We start from the raw sequence: 12530 nt of genomic DNA, 5'->3' as shown, positions 1-12530 counted from the left end.
AGTGATGGAGCACTCACCTTGCAGAACCACACACCCTGTTTTATATTAAATACTCCAGATTTTTGCATGAAGTGGCTAGCTAGAGAACTCTGCTCTAAAATAGTTTTAAATACAAAAGAAGAGGAATGAACAAAGCTTTGATTTCAATATGTCTAACTTGCTGAGAATCCTCAACTATCTTTAGAGTCACTGGGAGTTGAGGACCCTCAGCACCTCTCAGAAGTTGATCAGCACCTCACAGTATCAGCCCTGATGTGACCAGTGAAATGGCATATATGAGCTAAGTACTCAGGCTTTGATACAGCAAAGCATCCCTATTCAGGAAGGATGCTTAACTGAACACTTAAAATTAAGCAAGTTGCAATGTTTCCATATAGCAGATCCTCAGGAAGGAAATCACCTTTGTAAGACAGAGACCTTATCAGACATTGTTTTGAAAAAGCACAAAACAAACTCCAGGTAAGTGTCATGCAGATTACATTTAGAAATATCAGCTGGAAGCTGATGGATGTCAGTGACACAACTTCATAACTGAATGAACTTTAATTGAGTCTTTAGGATTCAGTTGAGCTAAAAAACTGCAAAAGGAAATTCAAAGAGACAGCCATCCGGCCACGTTTTAGAAAAAACAACATTGACTTAATATGTCAGGAGTATACAAAACAGTAGACCTCCCCCCCACCCCCAAAAGATGTCCTTGCTGCAAACAACAGCCATCTATTTTTTGTAGATTGTCTAGCCTAAATCTCAAAGAGTTAAAGGCTATATACAGGCTGGTTGGTGACACAAAAAGCATTCCTATTTAACAGGATCTAGCTTTAGTTACTTTTGAAATTTGAGCTCAGAGAAGAGGGACCAAACAATGCAAAAATGTCTAGTCGTGGGCCCAAATTTTGGGTTTGTATGCATAAACAATTCCTAATGATCTTCATCATGGTCATGTAGAGGCATCTGATGACACAATTTGGCCCCAAGAGGAGTAACAAACAATGCTGAATTTCTGTCCAACAAACTTAAGTGATCGAAGAACAGACATTCTAAAAATCTATAAGCTATTGTTTCTCTCTAAAGAATGGCTTTAGTTGTCAGTCATGTTTACATAGTGTAACCCTTTGAAGATTTAAAGTATTTCATCATCAACACTCCTTTACAATGTTTTTCAGTGTTATCATATTTACTGCTCAGAAAAGTAAGCTTATTGACAAAGAGTTTAAGTTACTCACTCATGGTCAAACTGCAAGTCATTAGAAGAGCTGAAAAAGAACCCAAAAACTAGTCCTCTTCTCTTCTCTCCTCACTAAGCAACACAGTTGTTTCAGAATTATCTTGTTTTGCTATTTGACAAATATCAACTTAAAAGGTTTTTTTATTTTATCCTTGGAACCAGAACTGTGGTTTTACAATTAAATGAAAGGTTTTATTGTTCAAAAACTCCAATTTAAGATGTCAAACTCTTCAATGGAAGTCCCATTGGGTACATTCAGAGAGCTCTCAGTGCAGTCAGTGGAATATACATGCATAATTCAAGTGCTGAATTGGGACCTAGGGATAATAGCTATTCTTCAAGGGGAGCTTTAACCACCTACAGTGAAGAACATTTCTCTTAAAAGGAAACTTTCACTTCTTGGCAAGTTACTATAGAAAAAGTTTGAACACATTTCTACATACTGTATTGTTCTAATATGAATTGTTGCAAAACAGCTTGAGTGCAAAGGGAAGAAAAGCTCTAGAAATAAAATTAATTGTTATTGCTATTATGGAAGTGTCCATTAACTTTATGGATCTGTTTTAGCATCTGCTAAACTGGCTTCTGAGCTTCTATCTACATACAGTAAAAGGCTTCTGCAGGCCACCCAATAAGCATCCATAAATTAACACAAACTAAGGAGGATACACTTGAATTATGGTTTTAACCTTTGCCATTACTTAGTTTAGAATAGGACCCTTTCCATCTTGTAGTGGAGTCTCAGATTATGTGACTATAATAATTTATCAAAAAATATAAACTAGCAGTAGGGAAATGCAGAGTGTAATGAAAACAAAATATTAACAAATGAATATTATCATGCAATATTAATGGACAGATATTTTTATTATGTTTTTAGGCCAGTATCGAGTGGATTTTTAAAAAAATGCAAAACACACTCACTCACAAATTCCTGAATGTTATTCAGTGTAAAAAGGCTGCTGACATGTGTTAAACACAAGAGAAGGCAGAGATTTATGTCCTTTGTACTCAGGATGATCACCTATATCACTATTCTCCTGCAAGATCAGAACATGGTTCATGGAATATACAAGAGGTTGGATTACAGCACTGCCCTGTCTCTAACTGTACACAGCAGTCTTTCAACCCAGGTAAAGAGCATCATCAAAAGTAACATCTATCCTCAAGTGAAATCTTTGACATATATTACTGTAATATGTTGATTTAAATAACTCAAGTCAACCAATAGTCAATGGCTCGGCATTAATTTAAGCAAAAGGCTAGTTTAAAATCTCACAGGAAAAAGAGACTAATTCCATGTGTTAATGACATGATATCAGCCATATTGCTGTACATGCAGTAATGAAGACTAACTACCTAATTCAAGACAAAGATTGTTCAGATATGGGTTAGGATCAAACTCTCAATGATGCATGGAAGCAGAGCCTGGCAATGCATATGAAAGAGAATGATTTACTCCTAATCACAGTGGAAACAGAAAAACTTTTTAAAACCATACTAGTATTAATACAAGTTGAGAAATTTCACCAGAAACATAATGAAGATGCTATGATTCTTTTCATTTTCCTCTTGCTTTACAGTGTTTCTGTTGCCTACATGTAAAACCATATACTGTACAGAAAAGTACAGCTTACACACAAATGGCACAAGGCAATATTCAACCTTGGCTTACTACCAAAAGAACATAATTTAATAATTTTTTAAACTAATAAATTAAATGGGTACCACTGGTAAACACAGTCCTTACATGAGCTCCCAAGGAAGTCTTATTTGAGTAAGGGCTGCACAATCAGGCAAGAAGTATATATGCAACCATGTTCAATTAAAGGTAATTCATATAAACTAATCTTTCCAGAGTCAGTCATGGAGCTCTCAATGCCATTGGTTAATGCAAAACGCATCAGTGACTTGCACCAAGAATAAAGTAGTTAACCTATGTATTACTAGAAAATGCACTTTAATGATTATTAGAATTTATGAGATTGATAAAACAAATGGGTAACACACTGCACAATTTGTTCCCTGAAATTCTTGAGCAGCAGTGAAATATTATCATGTAAGTTTGAACGCAGCTCTTTTCAGATGTTTACAGAGAGTGCGCAAGCATATATACACACGTGTCTATCTGCACCATATATTCATATATAGTGCAGATCACACACACACACACACACACACACACACACACACAAGCTAGCTATATATTAGTTAACACCTACCATTCTCTAGACTTTACAGCCTTCCAAATAAGGGTTCTGCAATCCAGCAATGCCCGCTCAGAAATTGCCTAAGGGCTTGCAGCACAGCAACACAAAGCTGAGGAGTTCTGCAATAGTTTATAGTTTCAGAGGTGCATAGTTCTAAGGTTGCTTGTGTTTCATGTCCATAAGCTCTCCTGACAGTCCATTATGGAAGGACAACAATGGCTTGGGTAAAACTCTTGGGTTATCTTGCAGGATAACTACCATGGTGATCAGCACCATTCTCCAGAAAAACTTCACTCTTCTATAGCTAGAATACAAAAGCAATTACTGAACAGTAGAAAAGACTGGAATGGATGAAGGATAAAGATAAAAGGGATGAGGAATAAGGATAAAAAAAAGTATATAAGAAATATAGGCAGGAGGGGGAAGTGCTCTTATCACAGACTATGAGACTAGTTGTGGTCAATGTGAAAATCTGTCCTGAAAGAGCTGGGACACCAAAAAAGCAAGACTAAATATTCAAACCCCGTAGAGTTCTGAATCTTGATAGCAAAATAACCTTGAAAGAAAGATGTATGAAATATGATGTTTCTAATTCACCAGCTACACAGTTCAAATCCCTGTGCATGCTGCCTATCCATCAGAAGTACTGGCACAACAGATATTACATTATCACTTTCTATTAATATATGTTCTCTTTTGCCTTTCCCCGGCCCTCCACCTCCCACAACAATATTTCCCCCTCGCCAGAGGAGGAGGCCACCAGGGTTATTTTTTCAGGAAAGAGCACTGCTGGCACTTACAAATGTTTTCCTTTCTTCTGCTGTAACAGCTGCAAACATCTCAATAAAGTAACAGGGAAATGGATCACATTTCAAAGGCTGATCACTTAACACTTACTCAAGGCCCTTTTGAATTTTTCATCTTTGCAAAAAGCTTTTTTCCTTATAAACACACTTTGTGTTACTTCTATTTGAATTATAAAAAGTGTCGTTTTTGGACTGACCTTAAAGAGAAGATTTATGAATATGCTACATGCAGCTCACTGGCAAAGCTACAAATAATAATACAAAAGGACCGGGCGTCTATTTTCAAATAAGTATGGGTAAGTTAATATGTCCATACACTGATTCCTACAAGCATCTATCTTCAAATCTAACAGTTCTGTTGCTGTAAAGCTCCTATAGGATGCCATTTAATTGTGTATCACAAGTTCACATGCAAACCAATTTAACACTGGGGACATAAACAATCTGAAGATGGAAATGTCACCTATGTTGTACATTACGTATTACCAGTACAGGAATGACAAGATTGTCTTCTGAAAGAAACGTCTTCAATTATTTTTCTGAGAACTGTAGCTACTCTACAGGCTGACTTAAGAGAAAAAGTTTAGCAGCCTAGCTAGCATCTGAAATGCTCTTTCACTGCCATAAAAAATAGTCAGTCAGCAGGCTCAACAATTCACACACAAGTTACTTTTTAAAAGCTTGATCCAAAGCCCACTGAAGTCAATGGCAGTCTTTCCATCAACTTCAATGAGCTCTGGATCAGGTGCAAAATGATTTAAGAACACATACCTTCTCAAAGACACACACTTGAAATCATTTGAATTCACAAAGATCATAAATAAGATACTTTTAATGGGTCTTTTCCATTAGGAAGGTTCACAAAGAGCTCCTTTCCACATAAATCAGTCCGTTGACAGAACAACCAGCTCTTTTCTCCCCTGGAAATGGTGAGTCACAAGACTTCAAACACATTTCACATGAGAAATGAGGAACCTGACAAACCCCAATTCCAATGATGCCTACTTCAATGCTTAAGCAAGACAAATCAGAGCTTACCAATGTAAAATCACAAGGTGCTCCTAGCTAGAACCCTTTCATGAAGAGCAACCTCAAATCAAAATAAAATCAATCATTAGGACATTTCTTCATACCAAACTCATGCTAAACTGAAATGGATCCCAAGGGCAACCTTGTGATCACTTCTGGAGAGGAGATCAGGCCAATATGAATGGCCAAATAATCACTAGTGTTGCTTATGCTCAAAAGGAGTCTTAGGTGGAATTTCCAAAAGGGCTTATATGTAGTTAAATTAACTCTGCTCCAACTGAAGCCAAGGGGAGTTTTATTATTAACTTCAATGAAAGCAAAGTTAGCTCAATGCTGAATCATTTTGGACAACCCACTCTCTCTCTTTAGGCAGTATCCTACTATCATTTTGGAACTGCCCCTGCCATCATTATGAAGCTGTTACTGAAGTCAGCAAGAGCACCGTGTTAAAAGCAATGGCAGGAATGAGCCATTTTTATACATCAAACTAATGCACCACATTTGACATTACATTTAAATTAAGTTCAAATGCTTTCAGTTATTTGTACAAATAACTTAGTCACTACCATAAAGCCATCAGCAGTCAATTGCTAGAAATGTTACCAAATCCAAAACAAAACTTTAAAAAAAAAATCAAAATTCCAACACTTAATTTTGTGCTTTAAAATATTTATGCACAGAAGAAACTAATCAAGAGACACATTCCAAGCATAAGACTTGATCCTGCAATGTGACCCACCCTCCAGGTATCTGCACAGATGCCTGGTGTCCAAGTTAGCAAATCACACAGCAGCCATATTTTGTGAAAGATCTACATTTAACAAATAAAAACACGCATATTGATTTAGAAGATGCCAATGACAAAGATTTTTTCGAGAAATATCTTTAAGCTTGTTGAACAAGCCTGGCAACAGTTCTGAACATCCAAAAAATGAAGCCACATATACAGTGGTCACCATTACATTCAATATTTGCCAGTTGCGCCCACTCTAATTGACCACTAAAGCAAAATCTTGCCCTCAGGTAAAACTCCCCTTAACTTCAACAGGAATTTGGTGAAGTTAGAACTGCAGGAAGTGGTCCATAATGCAGTGTTAAAGTCATCTCTGTATTTCAGTGCTGGATTTCCTTACCTATGGACGTAGTGTAACTGATGTACAGAATCGATCGCTATCACCATTTCAGCCAAATAAAAACGAGCCATGTCTTCAGGTAACCTGTCCTCAAACTTGCTGAGCAGGGTGAGCAGATCTCCTCCAACATAGTAATCCATAACCAGGTACTATGAGTAAGGGAGAGGTATGGGAGACACAAAGAAAAAAAAATTTACACAATGACTCAAAGACCAATACAATCCAAGTACAGCTAAAGAACTGCAGACTATTATTAATACTTTAGATACCACTGAAGTGCTCTTTGTGATATTTTCTTAAAATGGAGACAAAACAGTAAAAGAAGCATTTTTAAAAAAATAGCCTTCATAAATGTACCTTTTCAAATAACCTTTGACATTCCTTGTTATCCTGCAAACCATAAACTTGTTTTTAGCAAATCTTTTTTTTGTAAAGATTTCATATTTACCTATGTCCAAATAAATTAAACAAAAAGACAGGGAAAGTGTCTGTCTAGTTCACCATTCCAGAATCAGACAAGATTATGAAATTAAGTTCTCTCAGTTTATTATAAAAATCTCCTTAAATGGAATACAAAAGTCTTAAAGTATTAAAAAATTTAACTGAAAAAAAAAGTTGGGTTAGCATGGGATCTTATTTAGGGGCCACACATTTCCTCTAGTTTGACACAATTTCTTCCTGCACATCTACCAATGTGATATATGCCATCATGTGCCAGCAATGCCCCTCTGCCATGTACATTGGCCAAACCGATCAGTCTCTATGCAAAAGAATAAATGGACACAAATCAGACGTCAAGAATTACAACATTAAAAAAAACAGTCGGAGAACACTTCAATCTCCCTGGACACTCAACAACAGTCTTAAAAGTGGCAATTCTTCAACCAAAAAACCTTCAAAAACAGACTCCAATGAGAAACTGCAGAACTGGAATTAATTTGCAAACTGGACACCATCAAATTAGGCCTGAATAAAAACTGGGAGTGGATGGGTCACTACAAAAAACTAAATTTCCCCTATTGTTACTCACAACTTCTTGTCAGCTGTTTGAAATGGGCCACCCTGATTACATTGGCCTCATTACCGCTACAAAAGAGATTTTTCCTCCCTTGGCATTCTACTGTTGAGAATAGCCCACTTCCACTTTAACTGAATTGTCTTGTTAGCACTGACCCCCTCATTTGGTAAGGCAACTCCCATCTTTTCATGTACTGTGTATATATACACCTGCCTACTGTATTTTCCACTCCATGCATCTGATGAAGTGGGTTTTAGCCCATGAAAGCTTATGCCCAAATAAATTTGTTAGTCTCTAAGGCGCCACAAGTACTCCTCGTTGTTTTTGCGATACAGACTAAACACAGGTTCCACTCTGAAACCAGAAAAATAAATGCTTTACCTTAAACCAGTCTTGGGATAGGGAAGGACCAACAGATTCCCTGTTCATAGTACTGGCTCCTGGTAGAATATCCACAGACAGTGGAAGGGATTACCATTTTGTAATTTCAATCACAGAGAAAAGCAATTTTTGAGTTTACTGATTTAAAGTTAAGTAAATGTTTCCCAATGAAACATAAAATATGATTGCAACTGGATGTGATCACAGATTTTGAGAGACCATAACCCCTCTCTATTTTCCTATATTATGGAAACTAAACTCTGAAAACGCATTCAAATATATGGTCAAGATGACCTGAAACAGATCAAACAAGGTAAAAACTTTTGAGACTATGAGTAACTTATTTTTCTTTAATTGAAAAAGTCCCCCACGGGCTTGTCTACATAGCAACATGGTGAGGACTACTGGGGTGTGAATTGTGGAGTGCTCTAACATGTTGCACCCCAACAGCTCATTGTACACCCCGCTGGTGAGAACAAAAAGATGCCTAATTCATGTTGATGGTAGCATCAACATAAACTAGGTGCCTTTTAGTTTACGCCAGCAGGTTTTACAGAGGACAGTTAGAGTGCAACACGTTAATGCACTCTACAGCTCATACCTCCATAGTCTTTACTGCTTTCACGTAGAGAAGCTCTAAGACTCTGGACTCAGGGATAGCAACTGAAAAGGCAAAGCGGGGAAAAAAAAAAAGCCTTATTTTCTGGAATTTCATCAGCAGCTGAACAAACAAAACTGGCACTGTCCACCACTGTTGCTAAAAAAACCCTTATAATGTCTGACACGCTAGCGGAGCCCGTGCCTGCTCTTGCCAGGGCCCCAGGCCTCATTGAACACTGACAAACGCACAGCTGGAAACCAGACTGGCTTACCTGTGTGTTAGTATTCTTAAAATAGCTATTAGAATTATAAGAATGCTTTTGTGTTTAGACTTTACAGAGTGCTTGTAGGATGCTGCATGTGTTAATCCTACTTATAGTATCTATATCCAATGTTATAAGGCAATGTTTAAATGTTTGCTCTGTAACTATGAAAATGTTTGCTAAGACTGTAAATCCCCCACAGTGAAGAGAGAAGCATTACCAAATGTAAAATGCTAGTTTACCACAAGAAGTGTTATCTCCTCCCCAACAACAGAAGTTATGTGCACAAGCTCTCGTCCCATCACAGCATGAGCCCTCGGGGAAGGCAATAAAAGTGCCTGTTAAGGAGAAATTGTTATCCCTATACTGATTGATCTCGGAAAGGCAGAGATTTCTAGGCATAAGCAAGGGATCTCCAACTGTGTTTAGCTTGGGTTAGCTCTAAAGGACATAGAAACTTCTATAATAAGTAAAATCTATATTATCTTTTGAAATCTAAGATGAAGTCATTTATCTGCTTTAAATATCATAAAACTCATTTATCTGCTTGCAAATAAAAGTTCTTTTTCCTAGTTAATAAATCTTTTGATAATTTATTATAGTATAGGCTACAAGCATTTTCTTTGGTTTAAGAGCTGAAATACAGTTGACTTGGGGTAAGAGACTGGTCCTTTTGGTACTGGGAGTAACCTGAATATTGTTATGATTTTTGATGGAAGGGACCATCTATCACAGAGAGAAACTTGCCTTTGTGGCAAGACAGACTAAGAGTAGTGTCTGTGACTCCATGTTAAGGCTATTATAGTCCTTTAGAAGTTCACACTTGTTACTTTGTTTGGTGAAATCTAATTATAGAACATACAACCATTTGGGGGTTTGTGTCCTGTTCCTGGACAGTCTGCCCTGAGTTTGGAACTCACACTCATGAGCCACTCCAGATGGCATGATGAAACCTTTTCTGTGAAACTCAGAGGCAAATTTGGATTGTTCCACACACAGTGTGTAATTAGACTATCTGGACCTGTTGAGGGTAGGAAAACTATTTATGGTTTACAAAGATTGCTAACAGTATGGGTCCCCCTGGAAAAACATCCAGCTGGGTTTGAAAATGGTCTGGATAATCTGCACAGGACCAAACTTTTCAACACCTATTACAGAAAGCACATTACGATAATATAACCTTGACCATCATGATGAAAGACTAATTAATTGATCAAATTTTCCACCAAAATTCACAATAATACTTGAAGGTCTCTTTCTCAAAAGTTCATTATTTTATTTACTATTTCTCTATCTTCAAGGAAAATAGTGTATATCCACGTTTCCAATCATCTGTCTTTAGAGTAGGATATAGTGATGTAGGAGTAATATAGCACAAAGGTATGGTGCTGTATATTTTCAATTTGCCTATTTCTAACTTCAATGCCAACATTTTGTGGATAGTCAGTTTCATGGATGTTCCTTCATAGGAAGTCAATTTTCCTTTTTGTGTGTGTGTGTGTCTTTTGAACAGCAACAGAGGAATGAAAAACATTTAAAAATAGGACAAAATGATTGCCAAAACCAGAATAATTTGGCAGGGGAACTCAGGTGGGGAATCTTGTGCCTTGCCCGACTAAGAGGTGAGCAAGGGACTGGGACAGGGGGATCTCCCCAACATTAGAGTCTACATTTGTGAGGAATAACTTTTACCCCTCCATATTTGGTCACCCTTAAGGTTTTTTGTTGAAAGTTTTTATACATTGTTTGAAGAGGAAACAGATTCTGCTGAAAAGAAAAGTAGTTTTGGATCCTGTGTTTTAGAACTCCACTGACTGTAACAACTTGAAACAGCATATTGTGACATTCTCCTGGGAACCATTTTTAAGTTTACCAATTGTTGTGGAGAAATGAATAAAGTCTTTCCACAAAGTCTTCAAAATATCAATAATCAAAATGTTACTGTGTCGCTGTCTGCCATTGAGTTGCAAACCTGCTATGCTGCAAGATGTCTTGCTAGCATGCCTTACACAAGGCAAATAAGCTATGGTCACCACTGCTCTGAAAAATCCCAGTGAAATCATAGAATATCAGGATTGGAAGGGACCTCAGGAGGTCATCTAGTCCAACTCCCTGCTCAAAGCAGGATCAATCCCCAATTTTTTTGCCCCAGATTCCTAATGGCCTCCTCAAGGATTGAACTCACAACCCTGGGTTTAGCAGGCCAATGCTCAAACCACTGAGCTATCCCTCACCCCCAAATGAGATGTGTAATATCGGATAGCCTTCCAGGTAATACTTTTTAAAAGCTGACGTGGTTGTATACAGAATGTGATGATTATTAACTGATTTGCTGTGTAGTGGTTTTGCTCTCATCCATCCATGCTTCAGTTATTGCTAGGATTAGATTGTTATTGGTAAATGTCAGTAAACATCAATTTTGCTGTACACACACACAAATTGAGAAAAAATATTTCCACCTTAATAACAGAAATTTACAGACACGAAAAGAAAAATGCTGCTTGAGAATGCAGAGTTTGTATATTTTGACATGATCATGACAATTTGTGTTTTAACTGTTATAAAGCTTTAACTTTTTGAATCTCAACATCTACTCTCATTAAATAATTATTTTCTGACCCTCCTCCATAATTTCCCACAACTGTGAAAATTAACGTCAATCAAAACAGAAAAAAAATGCTTAAAAATAAACATTGATATTATCCATCAAAATTATAAATAAACATTGAATTCTGCCAAGCCTAGTTATTGCTGAGAAAGAATGCAGGAAAAAACTGCAACAGCATTCCTTTTTCTTCACTGAAACACGATCTTGTGTATTTGTCTACAGCGATCATTCACCTTTTTTAACACAATATTTTTGGAAGCCATTAAAAAAAAATTTAGTTGATGCAACCATAAATACAAAGGGATTTTTTTTGTTTGCTTGTTATACAGCACTTTTATATCTTCGTTCTACTACAAAATAAATTTTTCCAGGTGTAACAAAAGCAATAAAGTGATGATAAAATATCATCTAACACCCAGGCCTGCAAATAGTCACATTGAAGTTATTGGGACTATGTGCTTGAAGTTAAGGGTGTGCATGAATATTTTCAGGATCAAAGTTAAATTTGTAAGGTAAATTTTTAATGCAAAAATGGAGTGAATTCTTTAGACAATATACAAACCACTGCCCCAAGTAGTATCATTCATTCACATAAATGCATTATTATTTTCTTCTAAGACCAAGATCATTAAGAAGATCAAAAAAAGAACATTACAAAGAGGAGATTTCTATTTTTAAACTGTTCTTTATCTATATAGCAGTAAGGTGCAGTTCAATGGATTTCACAAGTTGGTTGGCTGGTCAGTTCTCATGTTGTCAGCTGAACTGTATAGAGGTCACCAAATGTCTTATGTGCCTACATCATGCTCCATCCTGAGCGAAGTAGAAGAACTAAAAGCTGACCATATAAATTCTTTATATAGCAAGTATCTACATCTTTCTACCCAATATAACTCTGAGGAATTCTCAGATATGCACATAAATTCCTTGGTTCTCGTTTGGCAGACGAAATAAGAGTTAGTCAAGGAATCTTTCAACCAAAGATGATCTGATTCTCTCATTTCAAGTCATAGAATCATAGAATATCAAGGTTGGAAGGGACCTCAAGAGGTCATCTAGTCCAACCCCCTGCTCAAAGCAGGACCAATCCCCAACTAAATCATCCCAGACAGGACTTTGTCAAGCCTGACCTTAAAAACCTTTAAGGAAGGAGATTCCACCACCTCCCTAGGTAACGCAGTGCTTCACCACCCTCCTAGTGAAAAACTTTTTCCTAATATCCAACCTAAACCTCCCCCACTGCAATTTAAGACCATT

General features: G+C 37.0%; 1 protein-coding gene across 7 annotated transcripts in view; it reads right to left on the bottom strand.

The window, feature by feature from the left end:
- The window catches only part of CDC42BPA (CDC42 binding protein kinase alpha), a 322274-nt gene that overhangs the window by 183239 nt on the left and 126505 nt on the right, over positions 1–12530 (bottom strand). For all 7 annotated transcript variants that reach the window (XM_073338668.1, XM_073338662.1, XM_073338664.1 and 4 more), the window contains exon 5: positions 6404–6552. In XM_073338668.1, the coding sequence (XP_073194769.1) occupies positions 6404–6552 (149 nt within the window). The remainder of the gene's footprint in view (positions 1–6403; positions 6553–12530) is intronic.

Source organism: Lepidochelys kempii, chromosome 3 (assembly GCF_965140265.1).
Source record: "Lepidochelys kempii isolate rLepKem1 chromosome 3, rLepKem1.hap2, whole genome shotgun sequence".
NCBI classification, from domain to species: Eukaryota; Metazoa; Chordata; order Testudines; family Cheloniidae; genus Lepidochelys; species Lepidochelys kempii.
The sequence above is the reverse complement of the archived record's forward strand: the minus strand, read 5'-3'. Positions and strand labels throughout refer to the sequence as shown.